This window comes from Brassica napus, chromosome C6 (genome assembly GCF_020379485.1).
Source record: "Brassica napus cultivar Da-Ae chromosome C6, Da-Ae, whole genome shotgun sequence".
NCBI lineage: Eukaryota > Viridiplantae > Streptophyta > Magnoliopsida > Brassicales > Brassicaceae > Brassica > Brassica napus.
In genome coordinates, this window is record NC_063449.1 from 19,830,731 (window position 1) to 19,851,590 (window position 20,860).

General features: G+C 34.8%; 2 protein-coding genes across 3 annotated transcripts; one reads left to right on the forward strand and one right to left on the reverse strand.

Annotated features, from left to right (window-relative positions):
• Positions 1 to 1,615: 1,615 nt before the first annotated feature.
• On the forward strand, positions 1,616 to 5,444 carry LOC111212637 (phytochrome C). Its single transcript, XM_022714211.2, has 3 exons — positions 1,616 to 3,757; positions 3,848 to 4,667; positions 4,793 to 5,444. The coding sequence occupies exons 1-3, from the start codon at positions 1,720 to 1,722 to the stop codon at positions 5,289 to 5,291; spliced, it is 3,357 nt and encodes a 1,118-aa protein (XP_022569932.2). The 5' UTR covers positions 1,616 to 1,719; the 3' UTR covers positions 5,292 to 5,444.
• A 5,057-nt stretch (positions 5,445 to 10,501) lies between these two features.
• Positions 10,502 to 16,060, reverse strand: LOC106415808 (protein RRP6-like 2). Of its 2 annotated transcripts, XM_013856605.3 has the most exons (14): positions 15,316 to 16,059; positions 14,888 to 15,043; positions 14,455 to 14,613; positions 14,287 to 14,370; positions 13,802 to 13,881; positions 13,670 to 13,720; positions 13,476 to 13,584; positions 12,709 to 12,791; positions 12,467 to 12,512; positions 12,305 to 12,392; positions 12,046 to 12,215; positions 11,577 to 11,762; positions 11,397 to 11,495; positions 10,502 to 11,327 (listed from the first exon to the last, which is right to left on the reverse strand). In XM_013856605.3, the coding sequence occupies exons 1-14, from the start codon at positions 15,991 to 15,993 to the stop codon at positions 10,710 to 10,712; spliced, it is 2,607 nt and encodes an 868-aa protein (XP_013712059.2). In that variant the 5' UTR covers positions 15,994 to 16,059; the 3' UTR covers positions 10,502 to 10,709. The 2 variants fall into 2 exon arrangements, with proteins under 2 accessions (XP_013712059.2, XP_048616504.1); XM_048760547.1 differs by having other exon boundaries at positions 13,670 to 13,881; positions 15,316 to 16,060.
• Positions 16,061 to 20,860: the final 4,800 nt, after the last annotated feature.

The window sequence follows — 20,860 nt, forward strand, 5'->3', positions numbered from 1 at the left end:
TTTAACCACATCAGAACTGCATAAATTTGTGTTCACAAATCATCTAATTTTGTGTTCTTCTTCTCTATCGATTATGCACATATTACTTCATAAAGGAGTAAATCTCTACTCATCTTTGAATGGATCTGTGATCGGTGAAAGAGTAAAGTATCCTTGAAGGAAAGGAAGACTCTGATGATGAATTTATTTTAGTTGATGTAAGGGGATAGTAGAGTCGGCATCGTTGTATGGTCCGATAAAAAATCCTCACTAAATTAATTGAGTCTTTTCTCTGTTTCTATCAATTGGTATAGATAGGAGTCTTGGATCCAAACAACGGCTGTGGTGAAAGATTGGAGGTCAAAGAGTGCTCTTTGGAAGCTTTGTGGCGGTGAAGATGATATACAGACGGTGGTTTGATGCAGAGAACTGCCGACGGTGGAAGACTCCGGTTTGCATGCTTCATTTGCGCCACGTTTCTTGACCTTTTTATTTTGTGCTTACACGTATAAAATATTTTTGCTCATGTGTTTGTACTCCTCTGCCTTCGGGCTTATGAAATGCAAAAATCGATAAAAAAATACATTTTTAATTGTTTTTTTTAATAAACAAATCTAATATTATAATTCTGATAAATTTATATATTATTTTTAATTTAAAATTTTCAAAATAAAAATTAGCTATTTTAGTTATTATTTTTTTTTAACTATTTTTATGACAAAAATTTAAAATATATTATTAGAGTAAATTGCCTTTAACCAGCTTAGAAAGTGGAAACGAAAACAATTAATATCTCCGGCAGAGGCGTGAAGAGTTTTCGTAAGTCGTAGTCCATGATTCTTTCAATTCTACATGGCACGCAATTTACTCTATCCAGATATAAAACGCATGCCGTTTAATGAATCAATCTACTTAGGCCTGGACGTTCGGATATCCGTTGGCATTCGGGTAGGGTTTTTCGGATTTTCAAATTTTTGGGTTTACGCTTCTAGGTTTCATACTAAAATTTTATTAGTACGGGTCGGGTTCGGATAATAACACTTCGGGTTCGGTTCAAAATTGTATTGCATCATAAAACCCATAAAGTAATCATATATCGTACGGGTTCGAGTTATATCGGTTCGGTTCGGATATAACCAAAGTGAAAAATAATTTTTTTGAAGTAAAACATAAATAAAAACATCTAAATTAAATAAAAATTAATCTATCACATATAAAATTGATAAAATAACAATAAAATGTTAAATCAAACATGAAAACAAACATCATTTGTAAAAAATATGTATTGTCTTATAGAGAGTCGACTTTTTATTTCAATGAGCAAATTATAAAATACTTATTTATAACTAATTGTATACTTAAAGCATTTATTAGAATTTTAATATTTATTATTATATATAATATTACCACAAATATTGAATTTGATAATTGGAATACTTATATATATTTCAAAATATTTATATTGACTATTAATTTTGAATTTTTTGGATTACCAGTTCGGGTTCAGATATATTTTGTACCACCCTACAAGATCCGTTCGGGTATTTTTACGTTTCGGGTCGGATAACGGATCTGGTTTTTCTGTTCGGATTTCGGGTTCCGGATTTTATGCCCAGGCCTAAATCTACCCATTTCCTCTCCGCTCTGGGATTGATTCTTCTCTCACTAACCAAAGAAAAGATGCAAACTCTCGAATAAATCGCAGGAAACGGAATCCTATCCGAGTAGAAGAAAGAAAAAATGTCATCAGGTAGCAATTCGGGAAGCTGTTCAACTCGATCCAGAAACAACTCTCGGGTTACTTCACAAGTCCTCGCTGATGCAAAGCTCCACGGGAGTTTCGAGGAATCGGAGCGTTTATTCGACTACTCAGCTTCAATTAACGTGAACATGCCGACCTCCTCCTCCTACGACATCCCTTCTTCTTCAGACGTCTCATCTTACTTACAGAAGATTCAGAGAGGGATGTTGATTCAGCCCTTTGGTTGCTTAATCGTCGTTGACGACAAAACCCTCAAAGTGATTGCCTTCAGTGAGAACACGCAAGAGATGTTGGGTTTGACTCCACATACTGTGCCTAGCATCACAGAGCAACGTGAAGCGCTGAGTATCGGAACTGATGTGCAATCTCTGTTTCAGTCTCAAGGCTCTTCTGCTTTACAGAAAGCTGCTGACTTTGGTGAGATTAGTATTCTGAATCCTATCACGCTTCACTGCAGGACTTCAGGCAAGCCTTTTTATGCCATTCTCCATCGAATTGAACAAGGTCTCGTTATCGATTTGGAGCCAGTCAGTCCTGATGAGGTCCCAGTCACTGCTGCTGGTGCGTTGAAGTCATACAAGCTCGCTGCTAAATCCATTTCGAGGTTGCAGGCATTGCCTAGTGGGAATATGTCGTTGCTCTGTGACGCTTTGGTCAAGGAAGTTAGTGAGTTAACCGGTTATGATAGGGTGATGGTTTATAAGTTCCATGAAGATGGGCATGGGGAAGTGATTGCTGAGTGCTGTAAGGCAGACTTGGAACCTTATCTTGGGTTGCATTACTCGGCTACCGATATACCACAAGCCTCTAGATTTCTCTTTATGAGAAACAAGGTTAGGATGATTTGTGATTGTTCGGCTGCTCCAGTTAAAGTAGTCCAGGACAAGAGTCTCTCACAGCCGGTTACTCTCTCTGGATCTACTCTGAGAGCTCCTCATGGCTGTCACGCGCAGTATATGAGTAATATGGGCTCAGTGGCATCCCTTGTTATGTCCGTAACGATCAATGGTAGTGATAGTGATGAGATGAACAGAGATTTGCAGACAGGCAGAACATTATGGGGCTTAGTGGTTTGCCATCACGCAAGTCCTAGGGTCGTCCCGTTTCCTCTGAGATATGCCTGTGAATTCTTGACTCAGGTGTTTGGCGTGCAGATCAACAAGGAAGCGGAATCAGCTCTTCTGTTGAAAGAGAAGCGTATTTTGCAAACTCAGAGTGTGCTATGTGACATGCTTTTCCGCAATGCACCTATAGGTATAGTCACTCAGTCTCCAAATATAATGGATCTTGTTAAATGTGATGGAGCAGCTCTTTATTACAGAGATAAGCTCTGGGCGTTAGGGGTTACTCCTACAGAGACACAAATTAGAGATATAATCGATTGGGTTCTTAAAAGTCAAGGAGGAGGAAACAGTGGCTTTACCACTGAAAGTCTAATGGAGTCTGGCTATCCGGATGCTTCCGTCCTCGGGGAGTCAATCTGTGGAATGGCTGCCGTACATATTACCCAAAAGGTTTTCCTTTTCTGGTTCCGCTCTGGCACTGCAAAACAGATCAAGTGGGGTGGTGCAAGACATGATCCTGATGACAGAGATGGTAAAAGGATGCAGCATCCTAGATCCTCGTTCAAGGCTTTTATGGAAATAGTCCGGTGGAAAAGTATGCCCTGGGATGACATGGAAATGGATGCTATCAATTCTCTGCAGCTGATCATAAAAGGCTCATTGCAAGAGGAGCATCCAGAGACTGTTGTGGATGTGCCGCCGTTTGTGGATAATAGAGTCCAGAAGGTGGATGAAATGTGCGTTATTGTGAACGAAATGGTGCGGTTGATTGACACAGCTGTTGTTCCGATCTTTGCGGCTGATGCCTCTGGTGTTATAAACGGTTGGAATTCAAAAGCGGCTGAGGTGACTGGGTTGGCTGTTGAACAAGCGATAGGCAAACCTGTATCAGATATCGTTGAAGATGATTCCGCAATAACCGTTAAGAACATGTTAGCATTGGCTCTCCAAGGTCAGTATTTGGAAGCAAATGTCGTTTGTGTTTTTTCCGGTTCCCTTTTATATTTAGTTTTCACAGATATTCATTCATAATACATAATAGGTAGCGAAGAACGTGGCGCCGAGATCAGGATCAGAGCATTTGGTCCTAAAAGGAAAAGCAGTCCTATTGAATTAGTCGTCAACACTTGCTGTAGCAGAGATACAACGAATAATGTTCATGGTGTGTGCTTCATTGGACAAGATGTTACAGGCCAGAAGACGCTTATTGAGAAGTATAGCCGCGTGCAAGGAGATTACGCCAGAATCATGTGGAGCCCTTCAACACTAATCCCACCAATTTTTATGACCACTGAGAATGGGTTATGCTCAGAGTGGAACGACGCGATGCAGAAGCTCTCTGGTATAAGGAGAGAAGAAGCTGTGAATAAAATGCTTCTTGGAGAGGTTTTCACCTCAAATGATTCATGCTGTCGACTTCAAGACCATGACACGTTGACTAAACTCAGAATAGCTTTAAATGCTGTGAGTTCTGGCCAGGATAACATGGAGAAGCTTTTATTTGGCTTCTACCATCGTGATGGTAGATTCATCGAGGCCTTGCTTTCTGCAAACAAAAGAACTGATATGGAAGGAAAAGTTACAGGGGTTTTATGCTTTGTGCAAGTACCTAGTCCAGAACTCCAATACGTTCTACAGGTTCAGCGAATATCAGAGCAGGCAATGGCCTGCGCTGTGAACAAAATGGCATATCTCCGCCAACAAGTGGAGAATCCAGAAAAAGCAATATCCTTCCTTCAAGATTTTCTACATTCATCTGGATTAAATGAAGAACAAAAGCAGCTCTTGAGTACAAGCGTGTCATGCAGGGAGCAGTTAGCCAAAGTCATAAGCGACTCAGACATAGAGGGAATCGAGGATGGGTACTACTGTAACCTGGATTCTTGTTTTTTTTTCCTGGTTGGATTGGATTGGTTACTATTTCTTGAATCTTCTGTTCTAATCCTGTTGCTTTTTGTTTGTTTGTTTGTTGATGTCTTTAAATCAGGTATGTGCAGCTGGGTTGCAGCGAATTCAGCCTTGAGGAATCCCTGGAAGCAGTTGTAAAACAAGTGATGGAGCTGAGCATAGAACGTAAAGTGCAGATCATCTGCGATTATCCTCAAGAAGTTTCGTTAATGAGACTGTATGGAGATTCCTTAAGGCTTCAGCAAATCCTTTCAGAGACACTCTCAAGCTGCATACGGTTCACTCCTGCATTGAAGGGATTGTGCGTATCATTTAAGGTAATGTCACGGATAGAAGCTATAGGGAAAAGAATGAAGAGAGTAGAGCTAGAGTTCAGGATAATACACCCGGCACCGGGACTGCCTGACGATCTGGTAAGAGAGATGTTTCAGCCTTTGAGGAAAGATACATCAAGGGAAGGATTGGGACTACACATAACACAGAAGATGGTGAAACTCATGGAGGGAGGAACGTTGAGATACTTGAGAGAATCGGAAATGTCAGCTTTTGTGATCCTCGCAGAATTTCCATTGATTTGAATGCAACTCTCCAAGGTCTCAATAAATAAATGAATAGATGATCGGACGTTATTGGGTTTCACATAAGTGTATGTTTTTCTTTTCACATAAATGTATGTTAGTTACTGTAACATAAATATAGGACGTTAATGTAATATACATATAGTTTACTCTTTTGTATTGATCAAAGTAACAAACACCCCGGGCAAGCATCAAACCAATGTCTCTACTATTTGATAAAAGTCACCAGAAATGTAAGACAGTAGATTAAAGATAACTCCAGAAAATATTAGCGGATTTAAGTGCAAACTGTTTTTTTTTTCTGAAGGAAAGATTATTGAACTGAGAGAACGAATGGACTGGTAGATAGTAATCAAAAAGAGAGAAAGAAGTATTAAACAAATTTATTTTTTAACTCTTTCTACATCTCTTTGGAAATTTGTGAGAATTTTGCAAGTACCATTTCACATTTTGGGAGAGTTTAAATTTACCAAAACGAAAAATTCACTGGGGAAATGGGAGAAGATTTGCTTATCGAGAGAGGGTGTGGGAACTGGATTCCATACGATTCATGAGTTTGATTTGGCCTTACTGGCTAAACAACTTTGGTGATTGGTCAAATTAGACATGTCAATTGGGGTCGAACACCTAATCCCGATCTTGCTGAGCCATATAAATTACCGGACTCGAGCTTAATTATATAAGACAAAAAATTGAACCTTTCGGGCTTAGCTCATTTGGGCTTTAAATGTTTTGGACTTAAACCTGTTTGGAATAAAACCGGCCCGAAAATCCGAAACTTATATTTTAATATATTAACTTACAGTAGAACCTTTATAAATTAATACTCAATAAATTAATGATCTCTATAAATTAATAAATTTTGCTAGTCCCAACTTGGGCTGGTTTAAAATTTGACACAAATCGATAAAATAATAAGATAATAATTTTTATAAAATTCTATATAAATATATGGTCCCATTAAAATTATAAATTAATAATTTATATGTATACATATTTTATATAAGATATAACTTATTCTTATATTATTTGTTTTATACTCACAATAAAATTATCTTTATGTTTTCTTAACACTTAATATATTTATGATGAGATTTAGTAATATTATATCTAAAACCACATTTAAATTTTATGCATTATATATTATATACACCAAATAATATAATAAAATTAATATAACTCTCAAATTTTAAAAAGTAACAATTAATGTCTATACACTAAAATAAAATATTTTTCTTATCTTAAAATAAATATATAATATAATAAAAAATCTAAATAGGGAAATTTTTGTAAATTAATATCTCTATAAATTAATAGAATTTCAAAGTTCCAACATTATTAATTTATAGAGGTTCTACTGTATTTAAAATATTTAACTTTCTAAATTATTAATTTAGACTATTCTCTTATATGGTAAGTTTTATTCTTTTATATATTTCATATTAATTAAAAATATTAATTCTTCAAGATTGATTTAATTTTGATTCGTTTATAACAAGATTTCAAAATTTATGAATGCTAACAAAAGAAAGTCTAAATTGACTTTATATTTTAGAAGAATAGATTGGAACTAACTATAAGACTCGGATGTTTTAGAATGGTGGAAATGTCAAACACGGTGCTAGGTGAATTAGTTCATATAACATGTGATCTTGTAAGCATTTTGATAAATACAATGGCATCAGTGTCTAGTTTTAACATTGGTGCTCATGCATTAAAAAAATATGCAAATAGTCTCCTAGCAAGATATGCTGAAGCAAAAAAATTTAAAATTTTTAAGTTCTAGCGAAATACATATTTTTTCACTAACTAACGAAAAAAATGAAAATTAGTTGTGTAGAGAAAAGATAGAGAGAGATAGCAAGAGAAAAGAGGAGAGAGTGTGTAATTTTTTTTTAGTTAGTGAACTATGGTTTTTTTGTTTAGCTAGTGAGCGCAATATTTTCTTCATCTACTCAGAAGAATAATAAGACTAAGAAAGTGGTTGATGCCACCACGTCTCTTCTTCTTTAGAATCAATAAGGTAAATCTCCTGGTGCTGGTACTGATCATTCGGTTCCTCTGAAGGTGCTCGCTCCAGAACTCGGGAAAGAAGTGCCTTTCAGGTTGAGCATCTTCATATGGACTCTCCACCGTCACTCCTAAAGTTGTTTTTGATTCAATGCATGTTCCGGAAGTGGTTCAAAATTCATCTATCTCTAGCACCCTTCCTAGTTCATACCACCCGAGTTGCTCCAGCTGCTCTTCTAGTTGAAAATGAGGGATATTTTGGTTTGGACAACAAAATGTTTTCGCTGGACTTGCAGAACAATGAGGCAAAAATCACTTTAGAGGGGCAACAAAAAGATTCCTTTGGATAATAACTCGGTGTGTCAACCTTCAAAGTTTTTTCTCGGGGAAGAAGCGTGCTCTATAATTTTGGTTATGGTCACAAAAATTTCTATATATATGGAGATGCTTTTTGGAATGTTAGAGGTTTTTGTAGTAGTGATCAGCAGAGGAGTGTGAGAAGATGGGTTAATGCTAATAATGTGTCAGTCAGAGCATTCCTAGAAACTCATTCTCAGGAAGCTAATATTTTGGTGGTGATCAATAGTACTCTCCCGGGTTGGGGGTTTGACAGCAACATGTGTCAGTTTTCGGGAGGCGGGATAGTAGTTGTCTAGGATCCAGCAATTTCTCTCCTGGTGTTGAAGCATTCTGAACAAATGATGTTCTGCAGTGTTCTGGATCCTGGATCTGCAACCTCCTTCTCAACAGCTTTTGTGTATAGTTTCAATACTGAGACTCAAACGCAAAAATTATGGAAGGAGCTGAAAGAGGTTTCTGATCTTCCTCTCACTCGGAATGTCCCCTTTGTTGCATTTGGAGAATTTAATCAAGTTCTCCTTGCTACAGAACATTTTTCATTAATTCGTATCCACTCCCAAGCAGAAGCATGTGTGATTTTCAAGTGTGTCTTACACATTGGGGTCTCGTGGTTGTGTAATCTTTTTTGGTAACGTTGTAGACTAGTCAGATTTTTTTATTCCGCGGCCATCCCTGTTGAGGGTTCCATGTTATTTTTTTGCAATGGGTTGCCCTTTTCATCAGTATAAGAAATATTTTTGGAAAAAAAATATATAACTATTCCATATACTATATTTGCGAAGTGATTTTGCCACATGTCATTTCTACAATCAATTTCACAAAACAAATATGACATGGCTAGTGAAATTGATGACATATCTTATAACTTAATATGACATGGACAATTGCATTTAATGTTAATTTATATTTTTGCTAATTTTTTAAAATATGGTAATAACTCATATATTACATTTAATATTGATATTTTCTTTTGGTAAACTTTTTAAATATGGTAATAGATCATACATCATCTAAAAAATAAATATATTCATATATAACATTTCAAATTTTGAAATATTATTATTTTTGTATAATTATACAATTTGTATTACTAAAGCTTTCAAAAATTTCTACAATTTTTTTAAAAATTTAAATATCTAATCGCAAGATCAATAGTTTTTTATATACCTACAAATTTTATAAATATTGTTTAGGCTAAATTTTTGATAATTATACAATGTTATATCATTTTTATTAGTTTTATACAAATTAATTTAATATATATCAAATATATATTAAATATTAGTAAGAAAATAGTAAAATATATAATATTTAATAAAATTTATTTCTAAATATAAGTTAGATTTAAAAAAAAATTTACTGCACATGGTGCAGGAAAACACCTAGTATATATATAATATAATGTCAACTTTCTATGTTTCATTATGGTTTCGACCGGTGACATGATGTATTAGAGTTGATTTACTAAAAGTTACAATTTGAATCGCAGTAAAAATTATGAGGTAAAATTTGTAGATTTATGTAGTGAGTTCACAGTAAAAATATGAGTTATTAAGTTTTTAAATAACTGACTGGTGACATTTTCGATGTATAAATTATAGTATTTTTTTCAGAAAATAACATTTATGATAGATTTACTTAGACATATAGATATATATATATATATATATATATATATATATATATATATTATAGGAAGATATTTATATATTTGCGTAATTTTTTATATAAAATTTTTAGTTACCAAATATATTTAACAATTAAAATTAAAGAAATATTTTTAAAAAATAATAATTAGTATCAAATAAGAAAATTTATAAAAATGTTTGACTAACTGGTAAATAGTTACGTATTTTTTAAAATGGTTTGGTAAGTGAAAGAAAGTAAACGTGAGAAATGATTACCATGCAATTAAAATATAAAACTGTTAATAAAAATTAAAAGTAACCGTAAGATAATCCGTAGAAAAAAAATAACTACCACCTCAACTTCTATTACATATGAAATTGCTTGATGTTGATTAATTATTTGATTTACCAATTTTATAAAGGAGATAACACAAAATTGTACCTCAATGATAATATATGATAACTCAAACACAAACTCAAAAAATAAAAAAAAATAATCATGATTGATAATATTTTTGAGTTATGGGCATAAATCAAACTTAATCATTTGTAACTCATGTCTATCAGTTAAGGGACACAAATATATCAATATTTTTGAGACCGTAAAAATAGAACCCTGAATAACAAAACTTGACAAAAGTGTATTTCTATGTAAATCATTCATATAACTTATAAGAAGGGTGAAGTGACACTAGTGAATAGTGAAGTGAATGCATCAAAATAAATTATGGTCTTGCTTTACAGACTAGATGGACTCTGGGACAAATCAAAGACGAGGTAATAGTGATAACTGGTTAAACTGTAGATGTAAAAATTATATTGTAGGACTTAGTTTGTAACTGTAATGTTTATTGTTGTAGCTATATGTTTTTCTATTGTTAAAAATATTCCAATTTTAAAATACTTGAATAATTTCTGTAAGAAAAAGAAACATAATAAAGGCTGCATATATTGTAGTTTTATTTTAGACTCATTAAATTGTTTAAAAATTGTAAGATTTAATTTTTAAAATAAAGTTATAATATGAATGGTAAGAATGAATGAACGAATGAATTACAAATAAATAAAGCTAACCAAAAAAAAGTTAAAGTCATCTACAGAAGCTGCAAGGAAAACGTAGAACCGTTTGCTGCTGCACGCTTACGGAAATGACACGGGGACAACCGCTTCACTACAATTTCCACAAGAGCGGGAGTTAAAGTGGTCGATGCATTAAACAGTGAATCAGATTTTGATGTTTCAAACCAAAGAGTTTGTATCCATAAGTCCCATAAAAATGAGAAAATCTGTAGTAGACAATGTAAATGAGTAAAACAAAGTCACCATTGACCACGGCCAAAATGAATTGTAATAAAAACAAAACCTATCAATACTGACTGTCCGGATATCAGATCATTGATTAGATATTCAGTTGGAGAGTCTAACTCTTGAAGGTTGCACTTCTATTCCCGGATGCTGGAAAGGCTTGACGGCGTTTTCCTTGCCCAAACTCAGACTGTTCCGGAGCAGACCCCTTCTTCTGACCTCCTGCTTTTGACCCACCTTCTTTCTTTCCTCCTTGTCTTCCCTTTTGTCCTTCTCCAAATGTCACCTCTTTTCTTGCAGCTTCATAATCAAACGGTTCTACGTTTAAGAACTCGGGCTTTTGGGCCTTATTGTTGCTCTTACTCATGGAGTTAAAGCATTTCTGAAAGTTTGTGGACAACTCCGAGAGGGACATTGGTTCATCTTCCGCATCAACTTCCTTCCCACCACCATCGTCTAACAGTATAACATTCTCTGTCTCAAAACAAGATACTTCGGCATCTGAAACTCTATCAGAAGTACCAGCAATTTCTGAGGCTTCTTCTGAATCATCTTTTAACGCAGTCGCACCATGTTGCTTGGAAACAGAGGCTGGCATAGTAGTCGAGACCTCTTCAGGCTCCTTTGGTGATGGTCCAGTAGCCGACTTTGACTCAGAACTTTTGTCGGTAAAAGATTGGAATTGCAGGTTTACAGATGATCGTATCTGTTCGAGCTTCGCCTCTTCATTCACCTGAGAACATTTTTATCAATCATTCTGCATTGAGAACCAACTCTCGAGTTCTAATTTAAACAAACTTACGTTCTTATCTGTTCGAAATTTCTTTTTCGAGGCTGAACTTCCCAGTAATGCTCCTAAACCACTGCTTGGTTTCTTAGAGATCAGAACAGCCGCAGGACCCTAGTAAATAACAGAAAGGTTTTTTGTGACTACGGCATGGATTACAAAAGAGCACCGACCAAAGAAATAACTAGTTGTCACCTTAGCAGAACCAAACAAGCCTGTCCCTAAATCCTTCCGTTCACTAGCATCTGCTGCAACCATGACGAGGCCCGAGGTATTATTCTGAACATGCAAAGAATTTTCCTTCAGATTTGGAGAAGCTACGTCATCTGTACGAGTATACATGTCTTTCCTCTCACTAAGAGGTTCAATATTCTCCATTACCTACAACAGGAGAAGTATATCTTCAAGCAGGCATAGAGAATACAGCAATAGGCAGTATATGGAGCTATTCGGTGAGGTTTCAGTACTAGGAATTTGGTATCACAATTAGCCCTTGAAATTAAATTCTTTCAACACTAGGCTATGGTTTTTTTGGAGGTTTGAGTATCAGAGGATATTAAATACCCTAATCGGCTTTCAATTAGCTTATACACTTCAACTGGAAACTTGCACTTACATTATATAAACAGAACGAGACCTGAAAATAGATTAACAGATATCTTACAGTTCCAGGAGACGCATCTTTTAAAGATAGAGCAGCAGACTCAAATGCTGCACAATTTTGTATCGAATGCTTGATGAGGCTGACAACAGAATTAACATTACGCTCAATGTAAGGATGCTTTGACTTCAACAACCGACGCAATTTGGCAACACTAAGAGGCATCTCCTTGGCTGTTAATGATAGCAATCATTAGACCAAGTTAGTAACTACCAGAACAATCCACTCTGGCAGATGAAAAATCAAAACCTAGGCTATATACCTATTTCAAGAAGAAGTTTGTTTGGCAAAACATAACCAGTACTCTCGTCCTCCGCACGTGCAACGTAATCACGCCATTCACAAAGTCCCTACAAAACAGAAAATTTGAAGTGAGCTCCATATAGTATAAGCAAAAGCAGAATAAGGATGCATCATATATTACCGCAACAATGGCAAGTTGAGCTGCGTTGAAGCCCGCTGCCTGAAGCCTGACAAAATACCAGGATAACATAAACAACATCGGTGGTTATGTAACTTGTCTTAAGAGAAGTCTATTCATGAAATAATCTTGGCCAGTGAAAAAAAATAAATGCTTAATAGGCTTTAACAATAAACACATAAACCATGTCTGCTGAGACAATCGAAACTATATTATAATGATTCTTTGAAGGAAAAGCAACAAACCCATATATGTGAAGGTATGAATTCTCAGTCAAAAGCTCTTTCTCATATAGTTGTGTGCACAAATCGTAACTGCGCTTATAGACCTACAGAAACAGTAAGTCAAAATGGTCAGAACTTTGAAGAATATAGAGCCTATTCGTCTTGGGCTATACATCTACTGGATGAAACAAAATATAGACAAGCAAAGATGTTAAAATCACCAATTCCAGACAAATGTGAATGCCGATAAACAATATGATTTCCCAAAACATGTGGTTGACGAACTTTTTTTGCCAGTGCTACTAAAGACAATTCAGCCAGAGAACAATTAAATGCATGATGAATGCCACCCAAATTTACTCTTTAAGAAGCAGAAAAGTGTAGCAAACCTAGGAAATCACCTAGCTGAGCCAGCTAATATACAATAAAAACACTGAAAATTAACTAGCTTACACAAAAACCCACCAATTATGATGTACCGATGAACCCCTCCGAGAGTTAGGAAACCATAAGAATGTTGCAAAACTAGAATCACTTAGGTTAGGAGCTAATATGCATTAAGATCACTGAAAATCCAACTAGCGTAGAAGACAACATAACCCACCCATATAAACCCAACGCACTTAGCCGCAAATAATATTCCACAAACAATGCTATGACATCAAGTTTTTTAAGCTACTTCCTACTTGGCCAGTGTGGGAATCTAACAGAAAGATACTATAGTGATCGGGTAAATACCAAAATGCAGATGGATATTAGACTTGTCAGAATAGTTTAATGGCGATTACCTCAAGCAGGGGAGAGTCTGTTTGATGGTCAGCCTTTGCCACTCTTTGCAGTTCTAGTCTCATTACGTCATATATGTACAAAAGATAGTGGGTATCTTCTCTTGCATATCTGCACGGAATTCCAAGAAAAGGTGAGCTAAAAAAAACTAATACCAGAACAGTAGTGAAAAGACACAAGACAGAAAAGAATTAACCTTGTCATTTCCTTTGGAAGGGGTCGAATTCTCCAGTCTGCATTTTGGTATCTGCAGCAATGAACAAGTTGACATACAAGTGACAAGATGAGAGTGAAAAGGAAAAAGAAAACAGATTGGACTAGAACGCACTCTTTATTTGCTGTAACACCACAAAAATGCTGCAAAAGAAACTCCAGGCTGTTTCTCTCCAAATTTAGCACCCTTGACGCCTGAAAAAAAGCGAATATGTAAGCCAAAACCACCCCACTTTTAGGGGAAAAAGTTATATAAATTAGATTAAAATCTGTTTGCTTCTTAATCACCACAATATGAAATCCAAAGCATTTTTAACCTATTGACTTGTGTCTTGGAACACATACCATGAGCTACCAACAGTCAGGAGGGTATTATAAGAATCTAAAAATCCAGCGTTGCCCAAATTCTTTCTAGTTGTCGCCTAGATGGTATAATTAACTAAAACATATCTTCCAAATAACTTGGTTCAGTGTACTTTGTAAGGGAGAAAGGTTCAAATTATCCATTTCCAGACCAAGAGAAAATGGACCTCCTATGATTAGTGTGATAGGAAACGTCACAGGAAAATTACGAAGTCATTGCTCAAACTAGAATCAAACCTGTCCTGTGTCAAAGAGATTGCAGACATATATCCCGAAGTCCCTTTGAAGCCAAACAATATCTCGATCTGCTCCGTGTATCACCTAGTTAAATGAACAGATTTTTCATAGTGCAGGAAAATATTTTAAACCTTCTGGAAAGGAATTTAATGCATCACAGGCAAAAACCTTTCTCTTCTTAGGGTCTTTGAAAATCTCCCTAAGGTAAGGACCAATATGAACACGAAGCTTGAATGTATCAACTATATAATCCTCCGTTCTGGTGGAAATTTGCATTAAGCATGTCAATCCTTGAAAAGATCGGTACTGATTATGCTCCAGATCAACCTAAACAGAGCAAAAAGAACAGTTATAAGAGAAGGGTAGAGAGGCATCTGCCTTGGTAACTCCACAATCGGAGTCGTTTTGTGTAACGAAATAACATAAACGTTTTGTTCTACAAATCAAAATGCTGAAATAACTATGACGCTGGTAGTTCAGTAGTATTATCAACAATAGACTAGTCTTTACATAATAATGATATAACTATCAAATTTCTTACCAACTCTAACAGACATTATAGTTAAACAAGGCGCTAATAAACAACAAGAAAAGAAATTACCGCAAACTCATCAACAGTACGCAATTTAGCAACTAAATCTTTCAGATCTTTCACATCTTGAACGAGCTTGAATGGAGTCTCTTCCAGTGGGAGGGGCTTAACAGGTTCCATCTCGCTTACACTATTGCCAACGAAGTCAATCACTGAAAGTTTCTCCTGCAGAGTATATAACAAATATTAAAAAAAAAAGGGGGGGAAAAATGCTGACAGCCTATACATCTAGTATAACTCTTTCAACTTTAAACAGCATGTGTAACCAGAACCAAAATACACTATTTGCAGTAAAGGGCAGACGATTGCTTCACTAGATTAAAAGGAATTATCTCATTCATGAAAAGAAAGTGGTGCTGCTTAAAGTCAATAATGAAACAAAACAAGAAACGTCCTCAAGCAATCATGTAAAAGAAAAAAAAAAGAAAGAGACAAACCAGTGGATGCAAAACCCGCTGATTGTCCTCGCTCCTCTCCAACCAAACATGCTCAAAGGGTTGGTTGGCGTTGTTCACCAAAATGTTAAACTCTTCTTGGGGCTTCTTTATGGTCGGTACATGGAAAGGGACTTTTGCCTTACCAGATAAGCTCTTATTATCCCTCTCAGCCAGTTTAACATCAATCACCGAACCACCAATTACAGGTTTCTTCTTCTTACCATAAACCATCTGAAACCCATCATCCTCAAAATCAGACGCAGGAGGCAATAGAGTCCGACCGATTTCTTCCTCCTCCTTCCGCACCCTCTGAAAGTCATCAACCGAAACATCGAACCTCTCGAGAAATTCATCGTTGACGTTGCAGAGCCAATCATCGGCGTCGTCTTCTTCGATGTCCCCGGGGAACCTAATGGATTTCCCCAAAACCTGATCGGAGTCACCGATCGTCTCGAGAAGCGACTGCGAGGTTGCAGACATCTCGTCGGTGGGTCGCTTGAACTCATCGAAGTTGTAGTAAAAGTGAAAATCTTTACTCGTCGGGATCAGACGGGAAGACGATGAGAGTTTCGATAGATTTCTTGAGAAAGAAGAACCATCGACGACTAAGGTCTCCAGGGACTTTACTTTCGAAGAAACCTCTGCTGATTCTTCCACGTCCATGTTACCGTCGCTCATTTCTCTCCAGATCGATTAGGGTATCTGTATCTGTATCTCTTGGCTTCGCTAGGGTTTTAGGAACTCCACGGCTGCTCCCCAGCTATTTTTGTACATTAAGGGCAATAACGTAACTTCCCTTCTGTCTGTCGTACTTTTTTTTTTTTAATTTCATCAAATCACTATTGTATGATTAGTTTAAATGCAAATCTCCAGAATAACACATTTCTAATTCTATGTCACAAAAATAGCTCTCAAAAACTACAATGACCAAAATAACATTTTATCTTTTGAAAAATTTAAATTTTTTTTATTTTTCAAGATCTGAAATCTTATCCCAAACCCCACTCCCCAACTCTAAACTCTAAAACCTAAACTCTAAACCCTAAACCCTAAATCCTAAATCCTAAACCCCACTCCTTAATTCTAAACCCTAAACTCCACCCCTAAACTCTAAACCCTAAACCCTAAACTCTAAACTCTAAATCCTAAACCCTAAACCCTAAATCCTAAACTCCACTCCTTAACTCTAAACCCTAATGTCTAAATTAATTTATCATTGGGGTATAAGTGTATATTTATCTCTTTTGATAAAACATTAAGTGTTATTTTGGTCATTTTTATTTTTAAAGGTTATATTTGTGACAAAAAAATTTTTAGTGCTATCCTAGTCATTTTCTCTTAGTGTAATTAATATTATCATTTAAAATTAAATTTTAATATTATTTTTCAAAGTTTGAAATCTTATCCACAAAACCTCATTTCTCAACTCTAAACCCTAAACCCTAAACCTTAAACCCTAAACTCTAAACTCTAAACCCTAAACCCTAAACTCTAAACCCTAAACTCTAAACCCTAAACCTTAAATCCTAAACTCTAAACCCTAAACCCTAAACTCTAAACCCTAAACCCAAAATCATAAACCCCACCATTTAACTCTAAACCCTAAGTTTGTGACTTTTGATAAAACATTAAGTGCTATTTTTGTGACTTTTGACCTTGAGTGCTAGTTTGGGAACAAAAACTTGATTTAGTGCTATTTTTGTCTTTTTCTCAATCTGATTGGTTATACAATTTTCGATAAAATTAAATATAATATAAAATATTAAAACATCATCTGTTTTGAAATAACAAACATCTTCTAAAACATCATTTATTATGAAATGGAGGCTGTATATATCATGATATTAAATATTTATTTAAATACACTACTATCTATTTATTATTAATTAATAAATAGATATTAACAATATCTATCGATAATATCATAATTATATTTATGATTTTAATGACTATTATTATAATCATTTTTTATTCTTACTTGAAAGATGGTCCAAATAACTATTACAATATTGAAGGTCATGCGGTTTCACATCTACTATTCACGTATGATAGTTTGTTTTTCTGTAAGGCGAATGTGGTTGAATGTGATGTTATCCCAAATATTAAACCTTTGATGGCTTTCTCATGGAAACCCAATTGTTCTCCGAAACTAGAACATTTTGTTTAGCAAGTTATTACAGGTACTATACCAGTTACAAAAAAATTAAGGGCGCGAGACATCAATTGTGATATTCGATGCAGTATTTGTGGTGGAGAGGAAGAGTCAATTAACCATGATCTATTTGAATGTCCCTAGCTTTGCAGATTTGGGCTTTATCAAAAATTCATTTGTCCCCTGGTATTTTCCCGACCTCCTCGGTCTTTACTAATATGTATTATCTTTTTTGGAGATTGCCAGAAGAGTATGACTTTAGTATCTTTCCATGGATATTGTGGTACATTTGAAAAAATAGAAACAATAAGGTTTTCAATAATAAAGATGGAAATCTACATGAAATTCTTAGAATCACTGAAATTGAGGGTGAGGTATGGGCAGAGGCTCAGCTCACAATTCCAGTAAAGCAACATATGGTTATACAGACCTTCGACTGGCGTTCATCGGGGCTTTCGAGAGTTTGTTTTATAGATGGTGCGTGGAAGGAAACTAGATAAATTCTCAGGACAAGGTTGGATCTGTAGAAACGTGGTTACAGAAGAAAAAATGATGGGGGCGATGAATCTCCGAAGAGGCTTATCAGCTTTACATGCAGAATGTGAAGTCTTGATATGGGTTATGGAGTGCATGAAGACCCTTGATTATCCAAACGTGGTTTTTGCGACAGGCTGTTTTCTATTGGTGAAGATGGTGTCCTCACGTGACGAATGACCAGCTTTTGCTATACACTTTGAGGAATTTCGACGCAGAAAGACTTTATTTCCTACTTTCAAGATTCGACATATACCAAGAACAACTAATCTAGTGGTGGACAAGCTTGCACGACGTGCACAGAGTTCTCCTTCAACTGTGTTTTATGTTGGTTTGGCTATCTAAACCGGTAGGAATTACTTCATAGTTTAGTGTTGTCAAAAAAAACAAAAAAGATTAAAGGTAAAAAGTCAATGAAAATACGTCGTAAAATATAAGGTACCTATTTAAGTTAAATATATATTTAATATTAAAATTAATATTCTTTAACTTAAAATAAATTATGGACAAATCTCCAAAATAGCACATTTCTAAGTTTATATCACAAAAATAGCACTCAAAAACTAAAATGACCAAAATAGCACATTTCTAAGTTTATCCTTTGAAAATTTTAATTTTTTTATTTTTCAAAATTTGAAATCTTATCCCCAAAACTTCATTTCTCAACTCTAAACCCTAAACCCTAAACTCTAAACCCTAAACCCTAAACCATAAACCCTAAACCCTAAACCATAAACCCTAAACTATAAACCATAAACCCTAAACTTTAAACCCTAAACCCTAAACCCTAAACCCTAAAATCTAAACCCTAAACCCTAAACTCTGAACCCTAAAACCTAAACCCTAAACTCTAAACCCCACCCTTTAACTCTAAACCCCAAGTTTGTGACTTTTGATAAAACATTAAGTGCTATTTTTGTGATTTTTGACCTTGAGTGCTAGTTTGGGAACATAAACTTGATTTAGTGCTATTTTTGTCTTTTTCTCATAAATTAATTTGTATTTGTATGTGACCAAACATAAAAATCACAAATAAATTATGCTAATAATGATAATTAACTTAAAATATTTAAAAACATATAGAAGCATGAAAAATTATGATTAAAACATTAAATAACATTAAAAATTTGACAAATAATAAACATAATATAAATATTATCTAAGAGAATACATATATAGTATTTTGTAATTAATTATTTTGTGTTTTTGTTCACTGTTTTTAAAATCTAAGTTATAGAGAATATATAATGTTCGTTGGCTATTGTTATTTTGTTGATGTTTTATGGATTGTGATTGTTTATAATCATTTCCTTTTAGTGCCATTGATTTTTTTTTTCAGTCCACAAATAAAATAAGTATATATATATATAAAAATAAGTTTTTTAATTTCAAATCCAAGTTTTATAATTTTACTACTATAATTTGGTTTTGATCAAACAACTATATTCCATAAATAAAAATATGAAACAAAATAATATAATTTAATACATTGATTATCAATATGAATATTGAAGTTTTATAATTTATAATATTAATTAAAAATTTTTATCTAATTTAATAATTAACTTTTTGTATAAAAAATAAACATTAGAATTGAAAATTGTTAGGTATATATATATATCTTAATCCGTATAAGGTGCGGGCCATCAACCAGTAAAAAAATACTTTTGAATAGCCCTTAAAACATTTTATCACATTAAAGTCATTAAGAGATAAATGACCAACATAATTCATATTTTTCGTCTTAATATTATTAAAGGGAAAAAGATCATAAAACAAAGGCACACATAGAAAGAGCATACATAAAAAAACTTGGGGCCATAAGCCCATCAAACGTAAACTGTATGGAAGGAAAAGAACATGTCACCCACCACAATCTCAGAACACGCATCATGGCGAGAGCTCACTTTCTTTGCCCGAGCCAAAGAAGATGTGAATCAGAACTACCACGTCGGTGAAGAAATGAACCGGTGAAGAGGCCATTCAAACTGAGCAGCCTTCACAGAAGTTCAATCCGAAGAACCTAGTCTGATAAATCGTCGCTTCTTGAAGGATAAGCACCATCTTCATTCGATCCAACAAACTTTGATCTTCCTGCGAGAATAAACAATCATTTTTGAGGATAAAGATTAGGTTGAAGATGAAGCTGCCCTAAACAAAAGGGAAGAAGAGAAATAGTATCAGATCGAGTGGGTAAAATAGAGGAAACGAGGGCGATCGAACCAAAGACGGTGAAATAGGTGCTTTATAAGCTTCTGTTTCCTGGAGGCAAAGCCGATATGAGGTACTATGGAAGCCACCGCAACCAAGAGTCAATAGCCCGAAGAGGAACAACAAACAAAAAAACAAAGGCTTTCTTTCTTTTCTGTGAAAAATCCTAGAGAGAGAACATAGATGAGAGAGAAAGCTCTTCTAACTAGGTTTTTTTACCAACATAAATTTTATCAAAGAGAAAAAAAATATTTGTACCTATATCGATTTTAAAAAGGCCATATAATCAGATACCAAATTCAAAACTATCTCACTATAACCAGATCAACATTGACTGTAGCAAAAAGACTGAGTCGGTGCACCATATGCAAACTTACGATTTTTTTTTGTTTTTGGAATATGTTGGAATGCAAAGTTGAGGAAAAACTTGCAACATTGAAATTCCTTCATATGCGTAGTAAATGTTGGTCATTCTGTCGGTTCAGACACCATTTTCACCAACTGCATAGTTTGTTGCGAACGCTATATATGTAATACATAGGTCATCATGCACTCCATTATCCAGATCAAAGCTTCACATTATGCATGGAAATTTATATTCATATAATTAACTAATTTAGACTTAGATTTATATTTGGGGAGGTGAGT